This window comes from Castor canadensis, chromosome 1 (genome assembly GCF_047511655.1).
Source record: "Castor canadensis chromosome 1, mCasCan1.hap1v2, whole genome shotgun sequence".
NCBI classification, from domain to species: domain Eukaryota; kingdom Metazoa; phylum Chordata; class Mammalia; order Rodentia; family Castoridae; genus Castor; species Castor canadensis.
Genome location: NC_133386.1, coordinates 141,876,769 through 141,893,274, shown reverse-complemented (window position 1 = coordinate 141,893,274; position 16,506 = coordinate 141,876,769). Strand labels below are relative to the sequence as shown.

The window sequence follows — 16,506 nt, the reverse complement described above, 5'->3', positions numbered from 1 at the left end:
CACAGTCCATCCCATTATGCCTTATGTTCTCCATTGTAATCTTAAGTTTGTAATAAGGATTACAAACTTAAAGGATTACCTTAAAAATATATTAATATGCATGTATAACACAAATTTGATAGAAATAATTTAAATTTTATTCTAAAATCTTGACTGGTCTACATGTTGTTATGGAACTTATTTTTTTGTCTCCATGTTATGTTTCAGTCCAATGTTAATACATATTCCAATAGAGCAGCACTATTCTATAATTATATTTTATACAAATTTCCTTGGAATTTACAGGAATTAAAGCATGGAATTATTCTTTGGAGAGATCAATATAAATAATGAGCTTAACAAACCTATCAAGAAATAAAAAGAAAATACACAAATTATATAATAAGGGAGTGTGTTCAAATTTATGCCAATACATTTAACAACTTGGATAAAATAAGAAAATTTTTGGAATACACAAACTACCAAAGCTGTTTTCAAAGGAAAGAGGCATTGAACAATGAAGAAATTGTAATTGGAAAACTTTCATCAAGAGGTTGCCAGGGCCAGTTATATTTATCAAGGGAATGCATGTAAATATTTAAGAGAAATCAAAGATGAACAATGATTACCATTTTTAAAAATTGGTAAAGTTGCAAATCCTTCCAAAATCTTTGCAGTCCTCCAATTTGCACCTCCCCTGTGGCTTAAATAACAAGTGCTTGCTACCATGCCCAGTTTTTTGTTTAGATAAGATCTTGGTATTTTTTCCCTGGAATGGCCTCCCAATCTCTGCCTCCAGAGTAACTCAGACTTTAAGCATGAGCCACTGTGCCAGTTGATAAAATGACTGATTTTTTAAAATTATTTTTTCTCTTTTTTGTTAGTGTATACTAACTGAACAAAGGAGTTTCATTGTGCTATCTCTTACCCTGTACAAAAATGAGTTGAAAATGGATCAAAAATCTAAATGTAAGACCTAGAACTTTAAATCTGCTAGAGGAAAACATAAATAAGACCCTTGAAACTATTGGCAGAGTAAATACCTTTCTAATAGGACTCTAATTACTCAGAAAATGAGAGCAAGAATTGGCAACTGTGTTTGCATCAAAATAAAAAGCTGCACAGCAAAGGAAACTATTACCAGAATTAATAAATGAATTTTTAAAAGGCTACTCCACTATCAAACTATGTATCTTCAAAATAATGGAATTGAAAGTCACTATATTCTCAGATGTGCAGCTCTCTTCCTCAAGTGTCTGGATCTGAGATGTGACCCAGGGAAGGAAACTGTGGCTAGTTAAAGAGGCCATGCTTGATGTTCCCTCCAGATCTCATGTTAGCCCTGAGCCCTCAGTTACTGGTAGCAGCTGCTCAGCAGATTCTGGGCATGGGAAAGAGAAAGAGTCATCCTCGAGCCATCTGCTTCCACCTTAGCTGGAGAGGTGCTGGCTGTGGCCTGGGGACTGAAGCCACCTGTGCTCTATGGTTGCAACTCTGCAGGAGTATTGGAGCTTCAGCGCTACCTGGAGGAACTGCAACGGCTGGGCTTCCTGGCCCCTGGACTTCACATTCTTGAAATTGGAGAAAATAGCCTATTGTCAATCTTGAGCATCTATGTGAGCTATTTGGAGCAGGTGCTTCCTGGTACAATAGACTTGGTGGATATTTCCAGCAAACATCCTCACCCTTATGTCTGTTCATTGGACTGGCTTCAGGACTTGACAGCCCTTGTGACTGAACTCATAATGCATTTGCAAGGCCTACAGAGGGACTTCTCTGTAGGCATCTGCCACAACAAGCTCCATTTCACAGACTGGAATCTCTGCACTCTATTTGGGACCCTCCTGGGCTATTCTGTGTCTTACACTTTTTACCTGAACCAAGGATATGACAGTTGCTTAGCCCTAATCCCATTATGGTTGTTCACTGTCAGGATCTCATCACTGCTATGTCAACACCAAATCCTACTTCCTTTAGTGTCCCATAAGGCTTGTTCCCAAGCCATATTCTAAATGCCTGGAAGGACTTCAGATCCTGATTTAGGAATCAGAATGACTTTGCTGACTCAGCATCTCCTCTGAGATAGTCACACTGCCAGCAGTGGCCCTCTGACTTTAATTCTTCTCCTCTCTAGAAGGTATTTAGTAAATAATCATCTCTAGATTGGTGACATCAAATAGGAATCATTTCAAGAGTCAATTCCAAATTCCAAGTGTCTTGAGAACATGAAGCAAGAATGCTATGAGCAATTGGCCACATATGAAAATGAGAATAGGTGGTGGCGGTGATGATAGCATTGGCAGTACATGTTTGCCATTTCTATGCTAGGAAATATTCTGTACTTAGCAGAGGTGTCTGTTCATTTTTCACTGGTAAGAGGTAAAAGGAAAAAGGTGCTGGGGAAAAGGAGAGTTTGAGGAGCAATATACCCTTGTGTGGTAGCCTGTCCTATGTGGGTATTGTCTCCCAGGAAAACAGAAGGGCGGGTATGTTTACATACTTCTACTTGAATTGGGCTAAGGAGAGTAGACCAGGATATTTAAGTGTAACAATTGTGATATATTATTCAGGAATAAACCAAGAATTCCAAGAAACAGTCTTGGAAGTTTATTTATAATAAATTACAAAAATAATACTCAGACATCCCAATTCATTTGGAGGGGAAATCCAAGCTGTAAAGTACCCAAACTTTCTGAGATTTTCATTGAATTGCTTGCTTCCAATTTTACTCCAGGAACCTATCACAAGTTATTCAGATCAGCAGAATATCTTTGTTAGCCAGGAACATAGCACTATAGCAATCACCACCATCAGCATTGGGAGCTGATGAAGGGAGAGGGAGACAGGAGAGAGCAGTCGCAAGTTAGCTGGAGAAAATATGCATAAATGATCCATCCTGTTCTGTTCTAGTCCAGTAGAAAAACCCCTTGGTTGGTGGCAGAGGAAAAGCTTTTTCCTTCATTGTCTCACCCACTTTTTGTCATGTCCCTTGGGATAAAACCACTAGTGATCCCAGCTCCATGAAACAATATCTAGTAGGGACGAACACTTAAATGCTGATATGAATAATGAAGAATGGAAAAAACTCAGTAAAATTATATTCTCTGTTCATATGAGTCAGTACTTTTGCTCTCCTCCAACTGTAATTGTCATGTTCACTGTAGCCTAAAAAAACACCCTTGTTACTTGAGCTAATACAGGTTCAGTATCCCTTATCTGAAATGTCTGGCACTAGGAAAGTTTCAGATTTTTGAGTTTTTTGGATTTGTACTATTTTTATAGATTTTACCAGTTGAACAGAACTAATTTTAAACATCTGAAATGCTCTAAAATCTGAATCTTTTTTTAATAAAAATTTATTTTGGTGTACTGGGGATTGAACCTAGGACCTCAAGGGCATATTAGGCAAGTGCTCTACCAGTTGAGCCACACCTCCAGTCCAATCTGAAACTGTTTGAGCATCATGTCAGTGTTCAAAAAGCTTTGGATTTCAGATTTTTAGATGATAGATGGTTAACCTGTAGTAAGTCTCTTTCAGGCTCAAGAGTTCCATAAAAATTGGGCTTGCATGCATAAGCCAGTGTTTTTCTTCATGGTTGCTGTACTGTCGGCATAGTATTAAACCAAGTAGAGTGGGACAAGGTGACCAGATGATGTCATGGGCTCAGAGATTTTATCTGCAAGACTTGGCTTAAAAAGAAGCCACTCATCACTATCCAGGTATCCAGGGCTGTGAAGGAGAATGGACCCTCTTACTTTGGGAGGCTGCTGTTGACTGTGGTTCAACACTCTACAATACTGTGACTTTTGAAGGCAGGAGAGGTACTCATCACTGAGGATGTCTAACTCTAAATGCAGTTTTCTGGAAAGTGTTCAGTTGAACGATTGATTATGTTGCATATATTATATCTCACACATGTAAAGTTTCTAAAAATACAATGGAATTGACACTGTAAGGTGCAAAAAGACCCAGCATGCAGAAATAAGGAGGGCTATAGTAGCCAATGACAGGATGAGAGAATCAGGTCCCAATCAATGGTAATCTGGCAGGTTTATTATTCCACATGGAAAAGAAAGATCCAGAAACATCAGCAGAGCTTCAGAGAAATTGCAGTTCCCCCACAGGAGCAAGACCAGTTAATGGGTCCTGGGACTAAGTAAGTGTTGGTTTTAGACATAGGTAACTAAAATCATCTCCTTTAGTTGCTTAGAAGTCTCAATACAATGTAAAATTATATTATTCTAGACATTTAAATCCCATGACACTTAATATGTACTTTAGAATGTTCATCAAAAATATCAGCAGGAAATGGGAAAATATTTTTCAGAAAAGAAATTGGTATTAAAGGTGTCAAGAGAGTGAAAATGTTGCTTGAAAATACAAAATAACACAGTGGTTGTACATTGACAAAGCAAAAGTTATGACTGGAGACTCAAGGGACTTAATTTTATTCATTACAATAATTTTTATATAATTTGTCAGGAAATACTTTCGTTTTGAGGACATAGTGTAAGTTCAATTTTCACTTATCAAATATCTGCCCCTCTGCTTCTAATTATAACCTTAGGAAAAGTTTGTGTTTGTGTTCATGTTTTGATTGAGTGTGTACACACTAAGTCCTAATGATTGTGTTTGGAAGATAACAAAATTTCCATAGCTGTTAGCAATCATTTATTATGATATAGCAATAAAGTAATGTAGTTTGCAAATGTTCAGAGTCATGTGGGATTGTAGTTCTTTTAAAGGTAGTGCAGAGGAAAAGAGCTTAAGTTGTGTCCCAAATGAATTGGGTTTATTATGTAAATTAAATTGCCAAAACTATTGCACCATATAACCTTAAGCTTATGAATAAATGAAAACAGAATGCAGACAAACACACACATATATATATATGCAACATACATACACACAAAATCATGCACAATGTGTAAACAGAATATCTATTCTGTATTTGGAATATTTTTTAATATTCTGGATTTTCAGTTTCTTTCTCTGGAGCCCCACTGCCATTTAATGCTTCTGCCAGAGAACACCAATGAGATAACGATAAGGGGGAATGAAGTTTGGATGTAGAGAAAATTCTTTTTTAACACATACCAAAAGTATATAAAAGATAGAAACCCAATGTGTTTTTAAGGAAATTATTTTATTACCTTATATTAACTGTGTAGAAGGGTTTCAGTGTATATTCATACATACATGAAATATATTTTGACAAAATTCACCCCATCAACAATGTTCTTTGAGAGAAAATCTAAAAGCAAAGTTCAAAACATGAAAAAAAAGAGAAATGTTAGAGATGTCAGATAAAATGCTTAAGGTTTCAGGGCTTGTACCCTAAAAGTGTAGGTCATGGATAGGTCTCTAAGTGAATCTAAATTAAAATAATCAGTTATGATTCACCAGAGGTGAGGAAAAGATAAAATTCAAAATGGAGTGAAAAGGGAAAGCGAGATTCTTTCACATGAGTCAAATAGCATAATAGACCAGAGGTTCACCAAGTCCTCCCTCTCAAAGCTCAAAGACATGTCAACTTCCCAATTAATGCCAATGATAAAAGATGGGCATGGAAGTGAATAGACAGAGACCTGTGGGGGAAAGAAGTAGTCTAGTACACCTTATCAATTTCCACTTGTCAAAAGAGTTATTCAACTTGTCAAAACAGTTATTCAACTTGTCACAAGTTATACCACAGAAAAGGTATTTTAATATTAAGGATCCATTAATAGTACAAATACCATTTGTTTATAGTACAAGTACATAGTGAAACCTGCATATTTACACACAGTGTATTTGAACTAATTCACATTATTTCATATTTCCTTAACCCCTCCTTCTTCCCTTTCCTTTGAAAATATTTGGTGGGTTTCTTTATGCTACTTTTATGTATATATAAGTAACACATTTTGATGTTCTTCACACATCATTCCCTCCTTCCCTTCCCAGCAAATCTCTCCCTCCAAATGTAAATTAGTCGAGCTAGGATAATCACTATGGAGGTTCATCAAATAGTTAAAAATAGATCTATCTGACCCTGCTTTACCACTCAAGCAAAGATAGTTTTTAAAGTATTAAAGTTTTAACTGACCTTTAAAGGGAAGGTTGACAGTTCAAAAAACCATTGGGACAAATAGAGTACATTTGGAATAAGATTATACCATAAACAGAAATGGAAAAACACTGCACACATAACTTTAGAACATAAAATGACAGCTTGCAGCAGAGCAATTTAGTAGAACACAATATTGCCTCTTAATGACTGGTCTATTAAAGTTTCAGTTGGTAACTGACATAAAAAAATACATTTACATTAGCCAGGTATCAGTGACTCATGCCTGTAATCCTAGCTACTCAAGAAGCACAGAACAGGAGGATGATGTTTCAAAGCCAGTGTGGGCAAATAATTCGAGAGACCCTATGTCAAAAAACCCTTCACAAAAATAGGGCTAGTAGAGTGGCTCAAGGTGAAAGCCCTGAGTTCAAGAACTAGTACTGCATATATATGTATGTATATATATATAATCAATATCCAATTTAAAATTCTTATCTCACAACAAGAACACCACTGACAACAAATTAATAGAGAAGTGGTAAAACAGCTATGACACACACTGAAACTATTTTACAAAGCAATAGCAATAAAAACAGCATGGTACTGGCACAAAAAGAGACATGAAGACCCAGATATGAAGCCACACAACTATAACCAACTTATCTTTGACAAAGGTGCTAAAAATATATGATGGAGAAAAGACAGCCTCTTCAAAAAAAACTGCTGGGAAAACAGGTTAGCAGTCCGCAAAAAACTGAAAAACTAGATCCATGTTTATCACCCTATAACAGTATTAACTCAAAATGGATCAAGGAAACTTAATATCAGACCCCAAACTCTAAAGTTGGTACAGGAAAGAGTAGGAAATCCTTTGGAACTAATCGGTATAGGCAAGGACTTTCTCAATGGAACCCCAGCAGCTCAGCAACTAAGAGATAGCATAGATAAATGGGACTTCATAAAACTAAAAAGCTTCTGCTCAACAAAAGAAATGGTATCTAAACTGAAGAGAACACCCACAGAGTGGGAAACAATATTTGCCAGCTACACATCAGACAAAGGACTGATAACCAGAATATGTAGGGAACTCAAAAAACTAAACTCTCCCTAAATGAATGAACCAATAAAGAAATGGGCAAGTGAACTAAACAGATCTCAAAAAAAGAAATTCAAATGGCCAAAAACACATGAAAAAATGCTCACCATCCCTAGCCATTAAGAAAATGCAAATCAAAACCATGCTAAGATTCTACCTCACCCCTGTTAGAATAGCCATCATTAGAAACACAACCACCAACAGGTGTTGGCAAGAATGTGGGGGAAAAAGGAACTCTTATACACTGCTGGTGGGAATGCAAACTAGGACAACCACTGTGGAAAAAACTTTGGAGGCTTCTTAAAAATCTAAACATAGATCTACCATATGATTCAGCAATACCACTCTTGGGGATATACCCAAAGGAAAGTGACATAGGCTACTCCAAAGGCACTTGCACACCTATGTTTATTGCAGTGCTATTAACAATAACCAAGTTATGGAAACAGCCAAGATGCCCCACTACTGATGAATGGATTAAGAAAATGTGGTATTTATACACAATGGAATTTTATGCAGCCATGAAGAAAAACGAAATCTTATCATTTGCAGGTAAATGAATGGAACTGAAGAACATTATCCTGAGCGACATTAGCCAAGCCCAGAAGACCAAAAATCGTATGTTCTCCCTCATATGTGTACTTTAGATCAAGGGCAAACACAACAAGGGGATTGGATTTTGATCACATGATGAGGCAAGAGTACACAAGGGAGATATAGGCAAGAACCCCCCCCAAAAAAACAGATAGCATTTGATGTCCTCAATGCAAAGGAACTAATACAGAAACTTTAAAGTGACAGAGGCCAATATGAGAAGGGGACCAGGAACTAGAGAAAAGTTTAGTTTGAGAAGAATTAATTTAGAATGTAACACATATGTACAGGAAAGCAATACGAGTAAACTCCCTGTATAGCTATCCTTATGTCAACTAGCAAAAACCGTTGGTGCTTCCTATTATTTCTTATACTCTGACTTCAACAAAATCAAAGATAAGGGCAAAGTAGTTTCTGCCTGGTAGTGAGGGGGCCGGGGGGGAGAGGGACGGGATGGGGGGAAAGGGAGGGGGCAGGGGGAAGGGGGGAGAAATGATCCAAACATTGTATGAACATATGAATAAAGGAAATAAAAAAAAAAAAAGAAATTGGGCATAACCAAACGATGGAATGTTTCTCAGCTAGAAAAAGGAATGTTCTGTTGTTACATGATGCAACATAGATGAATCTCAGGATAATATTCTGACAGAAGCCAAATTTAAAACAGGATATACTGCTTGATTCTCATTATGCAAGTCTAGAAAATTTATACTAATCAAGAGTGACAGATGGCAATCAGTAATCACCTGGGGTGGACAAGCGAGGAGCAGGAAAAAGGAAATCCAATGGGGCATCAGTGACTGCTGAGGGTGACAGACATCTTGACTGTGGTGATGCTTTCATGGGTATGTGCAGAGGTTAAAAGAGTCATCAGGTGTGGGATAAAGCTCAATGGTCTTCAGCATCAAGAAAGTTATTAAATTTATTATGTCATATACCTCAATAAGGCCATTAAAATTTTTGTGGAAAAACAAAGTTTCAGTTGGTAACTGACATAAAAGTATACATTTACATTAGCCAGACACCAGTCTCTAATACCTGTAATCCTAGCTACTCAAGAAGCAGAGATCAGGAGGATGATGGTTCAAAGCCAGTATGGGCAAATAATTTGAGAGACCCTATCTCAAAAGCCCTTCACAAAAATAGAGCTGGTAGAGCAGCTCAAGGTGAAGGCCCTAGGTTCAAGCACCAGTACTGAATATATATATACATATATATAAAATACATATATTAATATGTATAATATACATATATATTAATATACATATATATACTATATATATACATATATATATTGATGTATATGTACATTTACATCAATATCCAATTTAAAACTCTTAACTCACAACCAGAATAACACAGCAAATTAATAGAGAAGTGATGAAATAGCTATGACACACATTGAAACAGTACTAGCCTTGTAAAAGTACTAACTTAAAATCAAATTACTACATCATTATGTCAATGTAATTTAAAATTCCATTATCTAAATATACTCATGTACAAAACTGAATGATTCTGATTTACCACACTGATTTTCTCTGAAGATCAATACCAAGAATCACTAGCTGGTACATGCAAATTGCCTGGCATATTAATAGACAATTGATAAATGTAAGCTAATTGTTATTTTGAAGACTATCAAAATTATTATTCTGTGATAATTGTTGTATTCATAATAGTAAAGATATAAACATAAAAACAAAATCTATCACATTAGGGAAATATCCTCATCATACAGAGTATATGTGTATATTAGCTTTATTCAAAATTAAAACAGTAAAGTAATTTAATTGAAGAATGAATAAGCAGTTTTTTAATGAAACAATGGAACAGTGAAAACAAATTAAATTTTAAAATGAATTATGGATAGGAGCAGAAATAAGAAAGAATCTTGAAGGCATTATTGCAAGTTCAATAATCCTGCTGAAATGATTATATTAGTTACTATGCAATTTGCACAGCATTTCTTCAAAGGCAAATCTATAACACAGAAACTTGTCAGGAACTTGAAGTTGGGAACAAGGATGGACCAACTACAGGCATAAGGGCACTTTTTAGGATGATGAAAACATTCTGTATCTTGATTGTCGTGGTTATTATGCAATTAAAATATTTTAAAAATATATTCTTAAAACTTTTCAAACTATACATATCCATCTTACAAGGTATAATAACTTTTTGTAATTATATAATAAAACTGCTTTAAGACATTTTAAAATTTTATACATGTCATTTTATAAATTACATTTTGAGCAAAACATCTATGTAAAGTCAAATTGTATATACTTAAATACATCCACGATTAATTTTGGTGACTTTTTATACTTTTATACTAAACTGTTTAGATGGTCTTTAACCATGTAAAATTTTTTATTAAGAGAATCACTGAAGGAAAACAAGACAGCATTTTATTGTGATTTAAAACTAACTAAACAGAAAACACATCCAAATCTCATCATGAACTACCTTCTGAAAATATGACATATCATTCAACATACTGGGATTTAAAAAAATCTGTTTATAAAATAGAAAATAATAATGACCTTAGACCCTTTATGGAGAGATTAAATGAGAAACATATTCACAATATTTAGTAAAAACTCAGGAATTTCCTAATACTTTTCCCCGAATTGCTCAACTCAATTTGGAAAATAGGCCCCTATGAGTACCTACTGAAATATTAGTTTAAGGTTCTGCTTTAAACATATGGCATAGAAAACTATTGCTCCAAACAAATATCTCAACACCTGATACCTTAAAATTATATCCAAACAAGACCAATTATATATTTACTCAATGTGTAGCAGTGATTATTTGTCAAGTAATGTTTTATAATAGAATTCCCTCAAAATGATAGGCACTTTATTTTTAAACTGAAGAGAGGCATTGAAATGAAATATGATAAAATATGGACTCATAGTTAACATTGTCAAGTGATTCGAGTGTTCTTCTATCCTTTTATTTTCAGTACTGTGAATGGAATCCAGGGCCTTATACTTCTCAGGCAAATGCTCTACTTCTTGAGGCATGCTCCCAGCACTCAAATGGTCTTCTAATGGAAGTCACTATTGGTATTATCATTTAAACATTGAAACTGTCTGCTTTGCAAACTACTGGTTGTTTATATTTCCAGTTAAATTATTGCTCACATGCTTGCACTGGAGAGATTGTTGTGTTAGTGGACAAATGACAATAAAGATTAGTTGTTTTGTTTCACTACATTTAAAATGAATGAATAGTCTAAACTCATTATGATACTCACTTCACTGTATGATCGTGTGGAAAAATGGGAGCAGGGATTATGACTCAATAAATACCTTGCTAAGACTAATAAAACTGAAATAACAGCTGATCTTTTAGTAATTACCTCATGCTTTTGTAACAAAAACTTAACCTTTGTATATGGATGAATAGAGAGATACTCTACCTTTACTGGCTGTACTGAGTATGGGTTATACTACCATATCTACTTTATGACTAATATGATTCTCAATCAATTATATATACATACTCAGATTTATAATTTTAGCACAAAATTATTCAAGTCAATTTCAGTCATTTATATGATGACTATGGGAAACAGGAAAGGAAAGTATTCTTAGCATGTAAATAGCATTAAGAAGTTAGTAAATATGTTTTTGGGTACTTACTGACTCTCCTTTTGAACTCTACTTGTTTTTTTTTTGTTTGTTTGTTTGTTTTTTTGGGTAGACAATACCTGTTTTATTATTCTTTTTTTTTTTTGTATTTAAGTACATACTGTTTTATTTTATTTTATTTTTTTTATGATACTTTCTTTTTTTTTTCATTTTTCTTTTATTATTCATATGTGCAAACAAGGCTTGGTTCATTTCTCCCCCCTGCCCCCACCCCCTCCCTTACCACCCACTCCACCCCCTCCCGCTCCCCCCCCTCAATACCCAGCAGAAACTATTTTGCCCTTATCTCTAATTTTGTTGTAGAGAGAGTATAAGCAATAATAGGAAGGAACAAGGAGTTTTGCTGGTTGAGATAAGGATAGCTATACAGGGCATTGACTCACATTGATTTCCTGTGCGTGGGTGTTACCTTCTAGGTTAATTCTTTTTGATCTAACCTTTTCTCTAGTTCTTGTTGACTTTTAAATACATTCATATTGAATCTCAGAACTTAGGCTCTTTTCAAGTAGAGCAATCTCTGTATTCTCAGTCGAATCTGCTGGGTCTTGATACTATAAATAATGGGATTCATCAAGGGGGGGAAAAGGATATAGATATTGCCCATGAGGACATGAACCATTGGTGAGAGGTGTTTCCCAAACCGATGTACCATAGTCAGACCAATGATTGGGATGTAGAAAACCAAAACAGCACAGATGTGAGATACACAAGTCTGCAAGGATTTGATTCTCTCCTCCCGGGATGCAATGACTAAAACTGTGTGCAAGATCATGGTGTAGGATGTAAGTATGAGCACCACATCCAATAAGAGTGTGCAGATCACTAGAGTCAGAGCATAGATGCTGTTGAAGCGAATGTCTGAACAGGCCATTCGAATCAAGTCTTGGTGCAGGCAGAAAGAGTGAGAGAGGAAATGAGGATGGCAGTAATCTAAGAACTTTAGCCAGATAATGGCAGGAGGAATAAGCAAAGAACTCCTACATAAGATTGCCACCCCAATTTTCATGATTTTGTCATTTGTTAAGATGGAGGAATAGCGTAGTGGGTTACAAATGGCAATGTAGCGGTCAAAGGCCATGGAGAGGAGGACAGAGGACTCCATGAAGGACAGACCATGAATAAAATAGGACTGAGCTATGCAGGCATCAAGGCTGATGTCTTCAGTAAAACCCCACAGGATGCCCAGCACTGTGTGTACAGTGGATAGCCCCATGCACAGGTCAGTGACAGCCAACATGGTCAGGAAGTAGAACATGGGCTGGTGCAGACTTGGCTCAGTCCTGATTACATGGAGCACCATGCAGTTTCCCAGGAACACCATGGCATAGATGAGGGAGAAAGGGATGGAGAACCAGACATAGTAAATTTCTAGGCCAGGAAAACCAGTGAGAGCAAATCTGGAGCTATTCGAGTTTGAGACAGAGTAAACTGACATTGACTCTGGCATGCTTGCATACACTTGTAATTCCTGCATTAGGCAGGCTGATGTTGATGGTTATGGAGTTTCAGTCCAGCCCGGCTGTCCCAAAAAGAGACAGAGAGAGATAGAGAGAGAGAGGAGAGAAAGCAGACATTAAAAGAACATTAAAAATATTATTAGAAAGTTTTTATAAATTACATAGGTTTGTGATGTTCTAATTTCTAGTAATGTTCATCAACTTTGGTGAAGACAATAAAATATATTAGTTTCTATAAGCATAATGATGGTAAACAGAGACTTATTACCTTTTGCGTTAGGATGTAAGTAAATCTGTTGTGTAGACATGGAACTTGCAGTGTTAGTGATGTGGGAGCAAGAGTTTTGAAGAGTTTTATGCAGAACCAGTGATGATAAGGAACACATGGGATTTAGATTTCAGGCTATACTTCTCTGTTGAATCCTAAGGGAACCCAAGACATGATCCCAGGGTATAGTTCTGCTATGGCTGTCCTCACTCTGGAGAATGTGAAATACATAGCTGATTTTATCTTTGCTGAAAGAAGCCAGACAAATGCAATCATTTTTTTACTTCCCAGAAACAATCATAATCCTTAAGGAATTTAATTGGTTGAAGTAATCTAAATTTTAAGAACATAAAATTTAGCCAATTGGAACTATCTGTAACTCCAAAGCTAACACTGAAATTATACGGTCCTTGGTACACATGACCAGATAGGTGAAAATGTTAAATCAACTGATGAAAATAGTGAGGTTGAAATAGGTCATACTCTACTTTGTTGTTTCAGCTCTCATACTGCAAAATGGTATTTTCTTTGTTGTCATTTAGTGCCATGATTTAAAGATTTATGGAAGTTTATTTTTTGACCTTTCTCATTGAAACGGCCCCCAAGTTTAGGTTGAAGTGCAGTCTTGTGTTTCTAAGTACAAGAAGGTACTAATGTGCTGTCCCTAATACTTGCATTATGTAAGCTCCATGGAGGCATGAGTTGGAGTGCTACTGGCTGTGACTCAATTTTGATAAATTGGTAATATCGTGGCTTCAGAAATAGTAAAAGGAAGTTCTCCTATCTCTATGTATAGAATTTTTGTAAAGTGCTAAGGTAACCACTATCCTGTTGAAACAAACATCTGAACAAGCCATTTGAATCAAGTCTTGGTGCAGCCAGAAAGAGTGAGAGAGGAAATGAGGACAGCAATAATCTAAGAACTTTAGCCGGATGATGACAGGAGGAATGAGCAAAGAACTCCTACATAAAATTGTCACCCCAATTTTCATGATATTGTCATTTGTTAAGATTGAGAAATAGTGTAGAGGATTGCAAATAGCAATGTAGTGGTCAAAGGTCATGGAGAGGAAAATAGAGAACTCCATGGTCATGAATAAAATAGGATTGAGCTATGCAGGCATCAAGGCTGATGTCTTCAGTGAAGCCCCACAGGATGCCCAGCACTGTGTGCACGGTGGACAGCCCCATGCACAGGTCAGTGACAGCCAGCATGGCCAGAAAGTAGAACACAGGCTGGTGCAGGCTTAGCACAGTACAGATCACATGGAGAACCATGTTGTTCCCCAGGAGCACCATGGTATAGATGAAGGAAAAGGGGATGAAGATCCAGAGAATGTAAACTTCTAGACCAGGAAAACCAGTGAGAGCAAATCTAGAGCTATTCAAGTTTGAGATGGAGTAAGCTGACATTGCATCAGGCATGGCAGTGTACACTTGTAATTCCTGCATTAGGCAGGCTGATGCTGGTGGTTCAAGAGTTCCAGGTCAGCCTGAGCTACATAGCAAGACCCTGATTCAAAAACAGAGAGAGAGAGAAAGGAAGAGGGAGAGAGAAAGAGACAGAGAGAGAAAGAGAGAGAGAGAGAGGAAAGAAAGCAGACATTATAAGAACATTTTAAGTATGTTTAGAAAAGTATGATAAGTTACATAAGTTTGTGATGTCCTAATTTCTACTTATTCTTACCAACTTGTTAAAGAAAATAAAATATATTCCAATTTCTATAAGCATAATATGACAAAATAGAGACCTGTTATCATTTGCTTTAGGGTGTAAATCTATTGTCTAGACATGGAACTTGCAGTTATGCAGGAGCCAGAGTGTCTGGCAGTTTACGCAGAACCAGTTATGCCAGTGGACACATGGGATTTAGATTTTTGATTGCACTTGTGTTGCCTAAGCTCCATGGAGGCATGAGTTGGAGTGCTACTGGCTGTGACTCAACATTGATAAATCGATAATATCATGCCTCCAGAAATAGTAAAAGGAAATTCTCCTATCTCTAGGTATAGAATTTTTGTAAAGTACTAAAGAAACAGCTATCCTGCTTGATGAATCTATGGAAAAAACAGAAAAACAGCACCATTTATGGATGTATGAGATAAACATGCGCTGAAACAGAATAGTGGATAGCATTGTTGAGAGACTGAAAGACATGATATTTAGTCAGAAAGGGAAATCTTTCCTAGTTCCCACAAAATGTTTCAAAAGGCAATCAAATGAAAATACTAATAAACTTAGGCAAGAAAAGGCTTCAGATCAGGGACTGAGGGGGAAAACACTAAGTTCTACCCAACACATATTTTGTGCATGAGCATGCTTTCTGTATTGACAAGGACACCGGTAAATAAACCTGAGTAACACAAATAGCATTTCATTTGAGAAAAATATTGTGATCACAGGCTTCTAGGAAGAGAACCCTGTATTTTCCTTAACAGCTACAACTCATTAAGTGTTTAGGTCACCTTTATATATCATAAATTACCATGAATAATGAGAATGGAGTCTATAAATATTCACTTACGATTTGCAAACCATGTATATAGATACAGAAATAAATATAGATATAATACCCAAGTTCCATCCTTGGAGAGAAGCTTGGAGCTCTGATTCACCATTAGAAATAACCCATCAATAATGTAAACTTTATCTTTTGTGTTAGTAAACTTTCTTTCACAATAACAAAATAGCTGAGAAAATTAACTTATAAAGAATGGTTCCAGTGGCCCATTGCCTGAAATCCGAGTTAGTTGAGAGGCTGAGAACAGAGGATCTCAGCCTACTTTTTGAAGTGCGTAACAGCCAAGGTGCAAGGACAGGCAACTGCTGCAGGCACCTGTCTGTTCTCCAGCTGGGAACAGCCTGCTGTTTCTCTCTCTCTCTCTCTTCCTCTCTCTCTCTCTTTCCTTCTCTCTCTGTCTCTCTCTCTCTCCCTCCCACCTGTATAAATAAAGCTAAAACATAAGGCAGAGAACAGAGAACTGCAGAGACCTGCAAGTACTTGGACCCACCATAATACATGTAAGGACACAGAACCTCCCACTGCCAAATGCCTGCGTGGATCTCTCTCTACCTTAGTGCATCTGCAACCTTGCCAACAATAATGCAACTCAAAGAACCAGTGAAAGAGAGCTTCTGCAAGCATCTGGGAAGATGGAGACCCACCAAACTCAAGCAGACACAAAACCTCTGTCTGCTGCCTGCCTGTGCTGCCCTGTAGCTGATCTATTCTCAACCAAGGGAATCTGCTAACCCGCCAGGTGAGTGCAACACACTGTTTGGGAGGGAAACTCATATTCTAGCATAACTGGGGAGCCAATTGCATTCCCAAATGTTGCTGGAAAAACTGGTTATCTGAATGCAGAAAATTGAAACTAGATCCATGTTGTCACCCTG

General features: G+C 36.6%; 1 protein-coding gene and 2 pseudogenes across 1 annotated transcript; 1 reads left to right on the top strand and 2 right to left on the bottom strand.

The window, feature by feature from the left end:
• Positions 1-1,294: 1,294 nt before the first annotated feature.
• LOC109674733 (UPF0739 protein C1orf74 homolog) lies at positions 1,295-2,091 on the top strand (annotated as a pseudogene).
• Positions 2,092-11,874: 9,783 nt separating this feature from the next.
• Positions 11,875-12,819, bottom strand: LOC109680229 (olfactory receptor 51V1-like). The gene has a single exon (XM_020155152.1). The coding sequence runs from the start codon at positions 12,817-12,819 to the stop codon at positions 11,875-11,877; it is 945 nt and encodes a 314-aa protein (XP_020010741.1).
• A 1,045-nt stretch (positions 12,820-13,864) lies between these two features.
• LOC109680228 (olfactory receptor 51V1-like) lies at positions 13,865-14,522 on the bottom strand (annotated as a pseudogene).
• Positions 14,523-16,506: the final 1,984 nt, after the last annotated feature.